This window comes from Fonsecaea monophora, assembly GCF_001642475.1.
Source record: "Fonsecaea monophora strain CBS 269.37 chromosome Unknown Scaff146, whole genome shotgun sequence".
Lineage (NCBI taxonomy): Eukaryota > Fungi > Ascomycota > Eurotiomycetes > Chaetothyriales > Herpotrichiellaceae > Fonsecaea > Fonsecaea monophora.
This window is the reverse complement of record NW_019174077.1, coordinates 47,955-62,226: the sequence shown is the minus strand read 5'-3', so window position 1 is coordinate 62,226 and position 14,272 is coordinate 47,955. Positions and strand designations below refer to the sequence as shown.

General features: G+C 51.9%; 4 protein-coding genes across 4 annotated transcripts; 1 reads left to right on the top strand and 3 right to left on the bottom strand.

Moving 5' to 3' along the window:
• Positions 1-1,012: 1,012 nt before the first annotated feature.
• On the bottom strand, positions 1,013-2,601 carry AYO21_11170 (UV damage endonuclease uvsE; the record flags this gene model as incomplete). The annotated part of the gene is made up of 2 exons (XM_022661067.1): positions 1,013-1,396; positions 1,444-2,601. The coding sequence occupies 2 exons, from the start codon at positions 2,599-2,601 to the stop codon at positions 1,013-1,015; spliced, it is 1,542 nt and encodes a 513-aa protein (XP_022506643.1).
• Positions 2,602-7,472: 4,871 nt separating this feature from the next.
• Positions 7,473-8,096, top strand: AYO21_11169 (hypothetical protein; the record flags this gene model as incomplete). Its single annotated transcript, XM_022661066.1, has 1 exon — positions 7,473-8,096. The coding sequence occupies one exon, from the start codon at positions 7,473-7,475 to the stop codon at positions 8,094-8,096; it is 624 nt and encodes a 207-aa protein (XP_022506642.1).
• A 727-nt stretch (positions 8,097-8,823) lies between these two features.
• AYO21_11168 (hypothetical protein) lies at positions 8,824-9,477 on the bottom strand (the record flags this gene model as incomplete). The annotated part of the gene is made up of 1 exon (XM_022661065.1): positions 8,824-9,477. One exon carries the CDS (start codon positions 9,475-9,477, stop codon positions 8,824-8,826), a length of 654 nt encoding a protein of 217 aa, XP_022506641.1.
• An 859-nt stretch (positions 9,478-10,336) lies between these two features.
• On the bottom strand, positions 10,337-13,732 carry AYO21_11167 (hypothetical protein; the record flags this gene model as incomplete). Its single annotated transcript, XM_022661064.1, has 1 exon — positions 10,337-13,732. One exon carries the CDS (start codon positions 13,730-13,732, stop codon positions 10,337-10,339), a length of 3,396 nt encoding a protein of 1,131 aa, XP_022506640.1.
• Positions 13,733-14,272: the final 540 nt, after the last annotated feature.

The window sequence follows — 14,272 nt, the reverse complement described above, 5'->3', positions numbered from 1 at the left end:
CACCACCACCACCACCACCACCACCACCACCCAAAGACTCTGGATTTACAGCCTTCCTCAACCCGCGCGGCCTGTTGACCTTCCCGCCATCCACCCTTGGTCTCCTCTCCCTCCTCTACCCGAAACCAGACCTCCTCATCCTCGGCACGGGGCGCAGACTGTGGATGCTCTCGCGCGAGACGAGGAAGTTCCTCTCCGAGGACCTGGGCATCAAGGTCGACGTCATGGACACCGCCAACGCCGCCGCCGCGTATAACCTGCTCGTCATGGAGCGGGGGGTCGAGGAAGTCGGGTCGATTTTGATTCCCGAGGGTTGGGCTGGTCGATAGGTAGGTAGGCAACTAGCGGAGGAGATGCCCGAGGGTTATCAAACTGGCAAGGAGAGAGTATCCTGGCGTGTCTGGCCTGTCCTGGGGTAACAGTGCAGTGTAAGAGGCACACAGGGAACTGCTACCAGAGACGCTGTCAAGCTACCTACCTTGCTACCTAGGTAACCATTGTAAAAACACAATCGCAATCGCAATCGCAACGTCGTTACCAAATATTCGTTCTCCTTGCCTTATGCTTGCCATGTGCAGAGGAACTAGTGCGAACATCTGCGTGGTCGTGTATGGATATGCGTCTCCATATTTCTGTGTGGGCAGGCACGCACCACACCAAATGACAACCACTATCTTGTTTCCGGTGCCTTAACCGGTGCGTCTGTGTGTCCGAGTATATAGGACACAGCTCCGTCCTGATCAGGAAATCGGGGATACATTATGCTTGTCTAGTACGTACAAGTACAAAGTCTCTATCTACCTACTACCTACCCAGGTAGATACCTACCGAGACAACTAGTATGGCTCTCATTTCCCCAACACAACTACTACGTACATACCCTGTCTTGCCTTGCTTTGGGGGAATCTCGACCAGGTCGCTCAACACACCATAAACGCTCGTGACACTTGACCTCGTCGTGGGTTTTCGCAGCCGTGCGACGATGGAGCTGGTTCGGCCTTGTGGTCCCATCTTACCCTCTAAGAGACACTGCTGCCGATGACTGGCCATAGTGCCAAATGTTCCCGAAGCTGATGGCCTGAATCACCTCCGAGTACACTTTGCCCCGCGACACCGCCATCTCGCTTTCCCACAGTTGTAGCAGAATTCCGTCCCGCACCGACAAGTCATATGGAGACATCCCGAGATCCGCTCCACCATGGTCTTGCAATGCGGACACCGCATCCACTTCCGGGTCTCGCTCAAGCTCAGTAGCGCTTGGCCCGCGGTGTCTTGCTCGCAAATATTTCCTGCGTGCGCCTTCTTCTTGCACAGTCGACAGGTCACGCTCGAGCAGCGGGGGCACAGAGCCGTCTCGCCGACATAGTTGGCCGAAGGGATGAAAGCCGAGCATCTCCTGCTGTGGCAGTATGTCGGGTTGGGGGTGGAAAGCTCCTCAAGTACGGCTTTGTACGCGCTCTGGACTTCTGCTGGAAGCCATCGAGAAACGACATCTGGCTCGACCTGCACGCTGCAACATCGGAAGGCCTTCTTGTCCTTTACTGCCATCTGAATGGCTGTCTCCAGACAGGTTTGACAGTAACGGTGCTTGCATCCTAACCGGCACGTTTGCTTCCTGGGGACGGGCTCGGTACAGGCGGTGCACTCAACCGGCCTGGCCGCACGCGTCCTCGTTTGCTCCTCTTGTCCTTTTTGGCCTGCACGGCGTTGCTGCCATTCCTTGCGGTGGGGACGCCCCAGCCCTGCAGATGCTCGTTGTTCCGTGGCACCAGCTTCTTTAGCATGGCGCGCAGAACTTTCGTTCTTCCGAGGGTCGTGTTTCCATGCATCCTGCACATCTTCTGTCACACTCAGACCGATAGAGATAGCGTCTCGGTCTGCTGTTGACGACCTTTGCCTTTCTCGCTTCTCACGCGCACTTTCAACACCACCAGAGCTTCTGATTGTGCCTATCCCTTTTACTGGGTTAGCATCTCGAGGTGGCGAAGATCGAATACTGTTTGGCTCGTTTGGTACCAGGATATTCTGATGCGGATGAGAGATACCAGCCGAGACCGGGACTGCCGATTGGTTTGTCGCAAGACCCAGTGCTCTTTTGAGCCATTGGAAAGGGCTTGTCCCCGTCCTGCGGCGCCGTGGCAGTAATGGGCCCAATGACCATTGGCTCCCCGAACCCATCAACTCGTCTGTCCAGGTCGATTGGTGTCCATACCCTTCTGGCGACGCTCGCACCTCGTTCTCGATCTCGAATAAAGCTCGAGCAAGCTTCGCGTCCTCGTCTAATTGACGAGCGTCTTCTGCCTGTATTTTGGCATGCATATGTCTCTGGCTTTCGTGTATCACCCTGTTTCCTTCCCTTTCTCTCTGTGCTGCAAATGATTGTGCCATCTCTGGCTCTTGGTGGATAACGAGGTCGTCTTCCCTGTTCCATGCGTCTTGTAACCTGCGGATAGGCTCAAACAAGGCTTCCAGCTCTTCTTGTTCTCGCCGGATGATATCATCTTGAGCAGCCTGTGTTCGGCTTCCTTCCTCCGACGATCGATTTGGCTCTGCCACGAGAAGTTCGTGATAGTCTTGTGGGGCGTCCCCAGCAAGCTCCATGGCACACCTGCGATCATATTCAGACTGCCTCTGCCGTTCCCATCCTGAGTGATCCATAGGCATCATCGACCTTGTATAACGTGTACCAATTGAGACAACATCGCCATCATTCGCAGGTCCCTTCCACCCTCTTGATCCCGACTCCTCGTACTCTTGCAGCAACCGCTCAATCCTGTTTCCAGACAGTGGTGCTTGACATCGGTTCCGAGTTGGAGGCAGCTGGCCGAGGGGAGATCCAGAACCATGTGAGCCAAGCGACGTTGCGGTACTTGTACTTCCATTGAGTGAGTGCCCTGTGTTGAACGATGGCGACAGCTCACCGGCATAGGCATCTACCAGTGCGCCACACGCCGCGACTCTTGTAATCGGATTGCTTGGTTCGGTACGCAAGGGTGGGAGTGATCCGTCGAGGTTGTGATATGTAGCCGACTCATTATAGAGTGGAGGGTCGAGGTACTGAGGAGCGTTGCAGAATGGTCTGTATGTATTTTTGGCTCCAAGACGCTGGCATCCTGCCAAAGTAGGACCAGTGTCGTGTCTATGGTATGAGGGACCCGGTGTCCCGGGACAGTTAGGTATAGCCCATTGACCTAGGGTTGGATCCATTGCAGGGACATAGCCGTCCAGGTAGTGAACAGAAGGAAGATTGCCGCCCGAGGGCAAGACTTTCATTGTCTGCCTGTCTTCCGTGCAAGGCTCCATCCAAGAACTATTTGCTTTGAACCCATGAAACGTTCTGACTTATTGTCGTCATGTGTTATGTTGGGAACAGCCTATCGAGTGCGTCCCAAGTCAGAGGGTTTATGGTCGTATTTTCCAATGTGAATGCACGTTAAAGCAGTCGTATATTGATCGATTTGGTTTCCTCTTCCCTTGCCTTTTCCGAGGCACGGTTAGTTGATGTTTTCTAGACAAGTATTGTTCAGAATCGACTAACAGGAGGCTAACTAAAGAGGATCATTAGGACAGTCATATGCGATAACCGGGATCAGAGTTTGAGGGGTTAGGCACTGGTTGACAAGACAATCTGTGGTGCGGTCGAGCTTAACCCAAGGCGCAGCCACCCCAGAGCCACTTTCATGGCATTGTGGGGTAAAAGGACATCTGCTTAACGGCAAAGGATAGGACAGTTAGACCAGGCAGGCAGATTTGGGAGAGATAGAAGTCTGGGCACGGGTTTGAGGCTGTGCAGTTGTAGGCACACCGCGAGGAAGAGTATCGGTCTGGCGTTGCGGGTTTTACCTGGCCGAGGCTGTCAGGCTTGTGAAGACATGTCCGTAGGAGATGGATATCGTCCAACAAGAACCTGTCTGATCAGTCCACTCCATGTCGTAGTAAGTTGGGATTACGCCTTGTGTTTTCTGCCTCTTCTTCCTCTCAACAAGGCGCGAGCCGCTGCAGTCTCGGTACGACATGTCTGCATGAGGCGACCAGTAATTTTCGATGCAGAGGGTCGATTGATGCCGCTTTCAGTCTAGCTGCTGCCGTCCAGAACTTGGCTGGCTGGTGAGGAAGTCCCATTATTAGCATGACAAACAGAATATACCAGGCAATAGGATCATCTTCCGGCTGTCGGGACTTGCAAGTAGCGCCTTGGTTCAGCTGGAGGCATTGCACATTGGTGCTATTCGTAGAGAACCGGTCAAGTAGATGCAGAACTGGAATCTACCAAACTCATAGTCAGCCAACAAACGGGAGTCCCAGTCAGTCCTCTCAAAGTCTTTCAGGAAGGCTCTCCGCCTTGGTGGGACATATACAATACGTGACACATGTCTCAAATGTCCGAAACAAAGGGCCATTGACACCCAGTTCCTTGGTCTGGGACGTCTTGTGGGGGTTCTACCATATAAAACACAGCGATCGACGACATATCGACAGTCATTGCCCAAGCCGCCTAGTAGTCAAATGATCACGATGGAGTGGTGGAGGTCCAGTAAAGCGTGCGCCAGTCTCGGCATTACACCTAGGCAACCCGTTCGTTCATGCTTCCGAGCACTTGTGTTGAGAACACGACGAAACTAAGATCTTGTGGAGAAAGGAGTTCTCAAAATCACCAGTAGACGAGATTTTTAAGTCTATCCACCTCATGAACTCCAAGCACTACGGCCCATGCAGTTTCGTCTGGTCGATGGACGCACGTCGAGTGTACAGGGTTCGCGGATTTGCACCAGGCTGGCAGCCACAGTGATTATGGTAAGTCCGAGAGGTCAGAAAGGGAGCGCAAAACAGGTGTCCCACTAGGCGTGGTTGCTGATGGTCGATAAGCGTCCAAATTGCTCTGCTGTGTCCTTTGGCAGTTTGAACCGGTCGTTTGGATGCTGGCAAGCTTTAGCAATGCCCGTTTGTCGTCGGTTGGCTAGGAACTTCCATTCCTAGCGCACACGAGTAGTCAATGATGGAAAGAAGCTTGGATGATGGAGAGGAAGAATGGAAGTCGGGGGATGGTGGATGAAGAATGGAGGATCGACTTGTAAGCAACGGAAGAACAAGTGATTAGCGCATGTTTGACATTTCTTCAGATTTAGGCACAACACTGGCAGTCAGTCCCAATCCCCCTCACCACCCTCCTCCTTCCTTGTCTACATCATCGGCAACAACATCACGATAAATCTAATAGTCGCCTTCTCGTTCCCATTCAATTCCCCTGACTTGATATCTCGGCAAGCTTGCCATCCATCGTTCTCGCATGTGCCCACAATCCATCTCCACAACCTGCGGGCTTTCTTTCCGCCCCAAAAGCCCACACGAGCACAATACTATTGTGATCAGAGTGCCAAAGTCGAATTCCCCAGCTTCCGTCCGCAATCCTCGCGATCACATTCAACCCTGCCAAAACATCCCTGTCGACACCATTCAAAGATCTCCAGGACACCTCGCCTCCCCCACCCACAATCGCCGCAAAATCCGCTCTTGCTTCAGCCCACTGATCATCTTCGCGCGAATACAGGTTCTCTCTCGATGATGTTGACTCCAGGATAGTACTCTGATGGTCTGTCAATCCACGGTGGACTCAACCCACGTCGTCCGCTGCGTGGCCCCAGAAACACCGGTCTCGGGCGAGTTGGAAAGGAGCTGAACGTGGTGACCTCTTCCCAAGGTAATCCAGTCGGCAGATGACGTGATGGTATCCTTCTCGTCGGCCGTCGTTCGATATAGTCGTCGTCGTTGCCACACGGTGGGCAGCAGAAGAAGACAAGAAAGACGAGGATGCAGCCGACAACTGTTATTGGTACCCAAATCTTGGTGCTGTCGCCCATTTCGCTGGCAGGGTCACAATTGGCTATCGGAAAGATCGTTCGTGCGCCCTAGGTAGGATGTTGCTCTGATGACTCTGCGCCAGCACGATGGTCGATGTTTGGCTCGGTAGGAACAAGTGTAGAGGATGCTGATGAATAAGGAGCAGCTCACTACCTGCAATCTATCCATACATCCAGACTTAACTTTTAATATTGTGCAAACGAACTGGATCAAGCTGCCAACCTGTTTGTACCTGTCAAACAGCCATGGAAACCACCCGAAAGGAAGACGCATACCTCCAGCTTGCCTTGTTTGACTAGTTCTTGGAGTGCTCCAGCTCCGAGCTCACGCCTGCCTCCAATTCTTCCTGCAACAGGAATTGTCGCTGAGCATCTTCTCCCTGGCCAGGAACCCCTCGCCAGGAATACCGGAGTCTGTTGACGAAGACACAAACCTTCAAGGTGCTAATGATCGTCTGAAAACAAACACGAACTTCCCACTCACTCCCAAGGACTCTTCCACGCAAACAATACCCAAGGCAGCAGCCCCTTGTGCTATGGACAGTCCTCCACGACTTCGATGCTCTGAAAATGCCTAGGAAGTGCTGTACGATATTTCTGGTACGGAACTTTCTGTAGGCCATGTGTTCGTCGTCGCTTAGCTCTCAATATTGGTGGCCCTGGGATCTGTTGGCAAGAATCAGCCCACAACCATATTCCACCACCCCAGTGAGCGTGGAAGGACTAGATAATCATCGCGCGTCTCTCGCTGAGTATAGACGTACCTGTTTACTGGTGTCATTCCCCAATAAGTGGAAACCCCAAGGATCCAGACAATAAAAAGGCCGGACTCATTGCCCCGTCTGGAGTCAAGAACATCAGTCGCACTAGTCCAGCAGATGAATGGGCGTCTGCAATCCGGACGCCTCATCACGTCGGGAAGGTATCACAAACAACCATTTCGATATTGAGCCTCGTTCTCTGTGCCACCAACAAATCTGTTTCCGAAGACCCTGGGTTCTGGTTGATACATCATCAATCCACTATACAATTTAAACCAGCGAGGACATGTACGCACTTCGTGGTTGGTCATCCCTCACGATCTCTTGGCCCAGGTTATAGGTATATAAGTTCCCACCACACGATTTGCAACAACCCTGAGTTGTAACACTTATCTAACACGGTATTGCAACGCAACACGTCTCAATTGCTCAAATACCACTATGTAAGAGAAGCCCGCGGAGGCTGTTAGCTAGGTCGACAGAAGGAATAAACCAAGGCTAGGTAGCTATGGCCCCTATACACAGAGACTCGAAGCCTCTTCCTACTTATCCGCCCATCGGGGCGTGCGTAGTCCTTGGCTAGTTTACCCTGTTTGGAGGCCATGGCATATTAACTAAAGACTTCTGATTAAAACTGGATGAGGGGCTGTCAGCCAAATTAGCCACCAAACGAAAGTGGCTTTTTGTAGCTTCGGCAGCGACAGCTGGCTGAGGCTGAAAGAATACACCAAGTGATACCCCACAATCCGCACTGCTTAGGTCAGGCGGTTCAGGATGCATTTCAATGTACAGACTAACTGTGTGCACACAGACATCAGACTACTACGCCAAATAAACCTTACACGAGATCGGAATGACAACCAACAACTCCAATATAGCGCTTCTGATCGACGGAGACAATGTCTCTCCCAAAATCATCACTGGCCTCATGGCTGAAATCGCCAACTACGGCACTGCCAGCGTGAGACGGATTTATGGCGACTGGACCAGTCCTTCCTTGAAGAGCTGGAAAGGTTGCCTGCTGAATAACTCGATAACGCCAATGCAACAATTTGCGTATACAAGCGGAAAGAACTCTACTGACGGCGCTATGATAATCGACGCTATGGACCTCCTATATACGGGCCGCTTCTCTGCCTTCTGTATCGTTTCAAGCGACAGCGACTTCACGCGCCTTGCAGCCCGCATCCGCGAGCAGGGCGTGACGGTCTATGGCTTTGGAGAGCGCAAGACCAATACTGCCTTTATTGCTGCCTGCCACGAATTTATGTACTTTGATGCCCTCAACGTCGAGCTCGAGGAGTCGCTTGCTGCACCTAAATCACCTCGGGAAGCCATGGCTCCGGTTCTTGTTCGTACACAGCAAACTACGAGACCTCTAGATCAGGCGGCACTCAAGGGGTTGGCATTGGCGGTGACCAATGCACCAATCTACACCGACAATTGGGTCAACCTAGCGACGTCGGCAGCTATCTGAGCAAAATCTCACCTGATTTGCGTGCACGCAATTACGGCTATGAGCGTCTTCGAGACTTACTGGAAGCGTCTGGAATCGTGGAATGGAAGTGGAAGACCATGGGCGATAAGCCTCCAATTGTTCTCGTCCGCCTCAAATGAATCGCCACAACTCTATAGATGTACCTCGTACTGCACTAAGTGGCGCCGTGGGAGAGGAGAAGACTATACTACCATCCCGTTGTTGGGGTGGTCGCCGCGTGGTGTGACTCCAGAAAAGATTGCACAATTTCAGCGTGGACAACGCTACCTGATTTTACCTACGTACAGGACCTTGTACGGTGCTCTTCTCATTCCTGTAATAGCCCCTGGTCTCCCGCGGCCTCATGAGGCTGTCCGTAACACACAGCTTACGGCGCATACGTTCGTCCCAATGGGTTGACGCGGCATAGTTCTTCCGGCCAGCAGCGCGGCCTCACAGCCTTACCAAAATCGTGGAAAGCTGGCGCATTTCAGAGCGATGCCAAACATTCAAGTTTGGCACCCTGCCGAGGGGTGAGTAGGTATTTATGTTCACTACCGAGTAACTTGTAAGATTTGAGGCCGGCGGTTTCCTTTCGTATGTAACAGAAACGAGACTAGTGTCGCGTACTTAATAGCTCTAATCTATTACCTGGGAAACTTCAAGTATCATCGCTTTGAGCTGTCAGGATCTTCCCCAGCTCCCAAGTTGTTCGATCGGAGACAATCTAAAAAGCGGCGTTCCAATAGTTGCGATCATCCTCGGAATCCTCAAGTATCCCAAGAGCCTCCTTCAACTCCTGGGTCCATTGGGAAACCGGCTTGATCCCTCGTCTAAGCTCCTTATAGGACGATCTGAGGGGCTCCGGAAGCAAGTTTGCGTCCAAAAGCCCATTATCATCGACATACTCCTCCATGTATCCAATCATTGCCATCGCAAAGGCACCTATGCGCTTCCCTGAATCGCGCGCGTACAGACGCAGAAAGGCTTCCAGCAAGATATGAGACTTGGGGACGACCACTGGATCACTGTCCGACTTAAAGACGCCCGATCCCCGACCCGGCCGCCAGGGTGGGAGAACAGTCTGGTCGGACGCAAGGACGAAATGCGAGGGAAGCATAAATTTGTTCGGAGACAATAGAGAGCTGTCAAGTGGTGGCAGGAACCAAAGAGTCTCGGATTGCGGATAGAGGGCCACGGTAACCTCTGAATCTTTGATGTGGATATGAAATGCCGGTGGCGGCGTGTACCGCTCATGCGAGCTTGAGGGGCACATTTCCCAGTCTGGACATGGCTCGAGGCCCTTGAATCGAGAAATAGTCTTCATGCTAACCCGCAAACGGTCGTCCGGAATGACAAAGTCAATCGACTTGTAGAGCATTAGCTCAGAGCCTGGAATGTTTCTTGATCGAGGATACGTACGTTAATGATTGATGGCACTCCATGGACATTAAGAAGGATAGTGGCCCCAGAGGACACAGGGAACTTGGTCCGAGCCGAGAGCCCGAGCAATGGATGCCACGAACGATTCTGAAAGATCCGACATGCTTTTCCTCTTTTCCCCGGCTTTTTCCAAGGGGTCGATGGCTTGGGCGTTTGCTGACTTGTCTACGGATAGCGAGATAGCGAATGTTCTGGAAAGTATGGCTTATGGTGATTGCCTTGGCTCCCTCTGGTTGCTCGAGGCTCTCCCGTCCTCGGCTGGGCGTTCCCGATGCACCGTCACGTGCCTGATTAAAGCGGCATCGCTCTGTTTCCTGAACGAGACCGGCAATGGACGAAGCACAGTTCAGGGTGTACTCCGTATATAATATATTTATATAAAATGTACATATGCATACATCGACTGTCGACTACCCCCTCCAAAGGATCGTCGCAATCGAGAATTGCCTTCACCGAAGTCCCATACCTCGTGGATACAGTGGCGCGGAGCAGATCACGGTGATTCAATGCGTTCGAGACGTCGACTTCGACTGAGTCAAATCGCAGTGCTCCATGTATCAGAAACACCAGAACCCTTGCCAGAGTTCGGCGTATCCTTACATTCAGAGCAAGAAAATCGAAAGAAACCAAGTGATTAGGTAAAGACGTGCTTGCAGCCATTCCAGGCGATTTCCAAGGCACATTGAAATATCTCCGAATATAGCCCAGGGTATCAAAGGTCATCGACATCGTGAATCATCACATCCTGGTACTTTTCCTCGTGGAAGGTTCCGTTTATCCCTCTCCACAAGCAGAAATTACAGCTCATCGTCTTCATCTTCACTCGCCGTCTCAATGTCGACCACCTCTGCATCGTGTTCCTTTTTTGGTTCTGTGCCCATCTTGACCTTCGTAATGTCTTGCCTGGTATTGTGGTCGGGCTTAACACTTGAATCTCCCGTCTGGAGATTCTCGTTCTTGACCTCTTCCTTCTTCACACCCTCTTCCGCGCTCTCAGATTTCACGAGCCCACGGAGCACATCTCTCCTATGGCGGTAGAAACGGTCAAGGCACTCTCGTCGTTGCGCCTGGCTCCAGTTCTCCACCACCAACGCAAAAGCCACCACATCGTCTCCGTAGCCAGCCCATCTAGCCATGCTGCAGAACTGTCGTCTCCGAACAGCTTGAGGCGGACGGTATTTGTATCGCACGTTGCTGCCATCGGGCGTGAGAGTCCCTCCGTGTTGCTCTTCATGGTATGGATCGTCATACGCATAGTCATAAACATCCTCGCTCCCATCGCTGTGTTGGGACTGCGACGCGTCGTCCAAGAATACCTTAGCCTGTTGCTCTTGAGTGTCCCAGTGTAGATTGTTGGCTGCGGCTTCTTCGGCTCGTTTGGACAAGAGGGCTTCGACTTTCGATGACCCAATAACTTCACTGTTCTCATGCGTATATGACACTCCCACCGAAGAGAGAATGGCTTGGACCGGATCGTGTTTCTTGACGCCCGTTCTGGCAGGGCCAAAAGGCGTTTTCGAACGGGAGCGAGATGACCGACCTTCATCTCCAATGATCTCAGCTGCGAGTTGGGACATTGCCGCGTCTTCCGACTCCGGGTCGGTTTTGACTGGAGATGCTACACCTTCTTCATCCTTGATTCCACCTTCAGCATCGATGTCGTCGGAGTCGTGCTCTTCAAGCTCTAGATTTGCAACGCGGACATCGGCTTTTGACTCTGCAATATTCGTCTTGTTCACAATGTCGCGCAGGACCTGATGCTCGTTCTGATATGCAAAAAGATTCTTCAACCCAAAGATCTCGCCTTTCTGATCCTTGCTGTCCTGGACACCGTGGAAATAGCGACGCTCAGATGTGGCGTTGTAACCAATATTCGCTTGTTGCTGCTTATAGATCTGGCGGGCGTAGACGATCTCTTCCAAGGTCCCTTGACTGATCAGTCGGAAGACTTCCACGTCCCTCGTCTGACCGATTCTGTAGGCCCTGTCTTGTGCCTGTAGGTCGTAGCTGGGATTCCAGTTCGGGTCTACGATGACGACTTTGTTTGCAGATGTGATATTCAGCCCAACGCCTCCAGCTCGAGTGCTGATCAGGAAAACGAATTGTGTCGGATCAGTGTTGAATTCTTTGACTGCCGCATACCGATCTTCATATTGCATGCTTCCATCAAGGTAGTTGACGTTGAATTTTGTGCTGATGAACAAATTCTGCAGCATCTTGAGCAAGCGGACGCTGTGCGAGAAGATGAGGACTTTGTTGCCTCCTTGTTCATGCCAGAAGGCGAGAAGCTTCTTCAACACTCGCCATTTACCACAATACTCAGGGTTACCAGTGTGCATGATACTGTCCCGGGTCCGGTAAATTTCCTTCCACTTGTCTGGCATTGCAATTTGGAGCATCTCGAGATCCTTTGCTTGTTGGTCTGCCGGGTCCGACCCTTGTGGTATGAGAAGGGCCAAGTGATTTGAGAGATTTCGAAGAACTGCGATTGCTGGAAACACCCAACTTTGCCATGCGCTGCCATCGTCGAGTGTCATCCTGCAGCACCATCCCGCCTTCTTCTTTCTTCCACACATGCATGGATCACCGCTTGTCTTGATGTATTGAACGATATCACTGTCGAGAAAGTTTTGATATGCTCTTGCCTGAGTCCCTGTGAGAGGGCAAAACACCACACGATCTGACTTTTTGGGCAGTTGGTCTTTGATGAGGGCTTTTGTTCGTCGAAGGAAGAATTGAGGCAGAAGGTTCTGGACGAGCATCTTTGCCGTCTTCCTAGCCCTTGCCAATTGATACTGTGAAGCGTCGTGACTCTGGCCCAACTTGAGAGGTATACAAATCGATGTCTTCCAGGTCGAGACTGGTCCAAGCTTGCCCGGGTTAGTCCAGTTGAGAAGGGTCCATAGTTCTTCATACTTGTTCTGAATGGCGGTTCCTGTAAGACCGATACGACAGAGAGCATTGATTTCAGTCATAGCCTTGGTGGTATCTGATCTTCGTTCTTTGATGATATGGCACTCGTCAGCAACAACACAATCCCACTGAATCATGTTGATTTCGCCTTTGTTGGCTCGATATGTGTGGTATGTAGTGATCATGACTTCCAACATACCCGCTTGGGCTTGCAAGAGTACATCATGTCTCTGTGTGGCCCCTCCATGGTAGAGATCAACATGCCACCAGCCCCAACGGCGGAATTCATCTTTCCAATTCTCCATGAGGGTACCTGGGCAGATGATAAGAGTTCGCGGGTACCACTGCTTCGTTCTGCGCATCTTTCTCATCCTCTTCTGATCGCGTTCGTCCCCAGTCTTGCCGTAGGCCACAGTCAAGAATGCAATCACCTGAACGGTCTTGCCCAAACCCATATCGTCACCGAGAATGCCACCTTTCTGGTACACGAAAAGTTCATGCATGAATGCCACGCCCTTAATCTGGTAGTCACGCAAGAATTGTGCAATCGGAGCAGGGATGAGTCCAAGTGAATAGCGCAACTCAATGTCCTTGTATTCCCGAGATGCTGTTGGTATGGGAAAGTCCGGTCGCTCCCTCAACTCCCGTAGCCTCTCATCGTCCGAGAACTCGACATCGTCGTATCTAGGGGGTAGGGCCAAGCCACCTTCCCGCAGCTGCTTTGCACGGTCGTCAAATTTTGCTCTTCGACTTCTGACATAGTCTGGCATGGTCCATTCCATGAGATCCTCATCCGAGTCAGAGTCGCCGTGATTTCTTACCCTCCGACGTTTCCTGACAGGTCCTGTTGCTCTTCCAACTCCAGTTGTGCCTGTGGCCTTCTTGAGCCTCGAACGAGGCGCAAACCCATTGTCGACAGCTTCAACGAGTTTGGCGGTCAACCCGTGGCTTTTCTTGGTCTTTGATGTCTTACTCTTGGCTTTCTCATCTTCACCTTTCTCCCATTCCTGCTCAATCCGCTCAAGTTCCTCGTCGGCGGAATCGTAAAGCGTTCGCTGGGGTTCAGCAGGTTCAGGTTGGGTTCGCTTTTGTGCTGTTCGATGGTTTTGCCCTGTTACGCAGTCTGAGATTTCCACCTCGCTGGCCGTGCTTGGACTGGCATCAAACCTCTCACTTAGACTTGTGTTTACCTTTTCTGCGAGGGTTTCGCCACTGCGTACACCTTCTCGCTTAATACGCGGAGCATCTAAATCGTCGTCTTCGCTGTCAGTGAAGACCATATTGATAGCATCCACGGGTAGGGGAGCACATAAAAGGCCAAGACGTTTCAGGACATCTTTAGACACGATCGATTGAAAGTACTCGGTACATTGATGGATCACCGCAGTCAGTGAGCCAAAGAGAGACGCAGCTACAAGGCAGCAGCACACAGTGGAACTTTGCCCAGCGCGACGAGTGACGCGATGTCACATGACACGCCATGTACCGAGCGCAGGCTCTTGTTACTGTGAATCCCACATTATTGTGGCTCTCCGTCCTCTCCCCATCCTCCTCGTCTCCAACTCTCCATGTTTGACAGCCCTGTAGCCCAGTCTGAGGATCAACTGCAACCCAAGCCCTAAAACGTGAGCAACAGACATTTCGGCAGTTGTATCTTGCTGTCAGGCCTCCGTCGGAAAGTGGCCGTCATTTCCGAAAACCATTCGCCCTGCTGGCTAATTGCTCTGTTCTCTCTCAGCTGTGCCTGTTGTCATGTGTCCTCCATGCCTCAGAGACGACGCTGAAAATGGCTGGGCGGAGTCCAAACAGAGGCACGACCG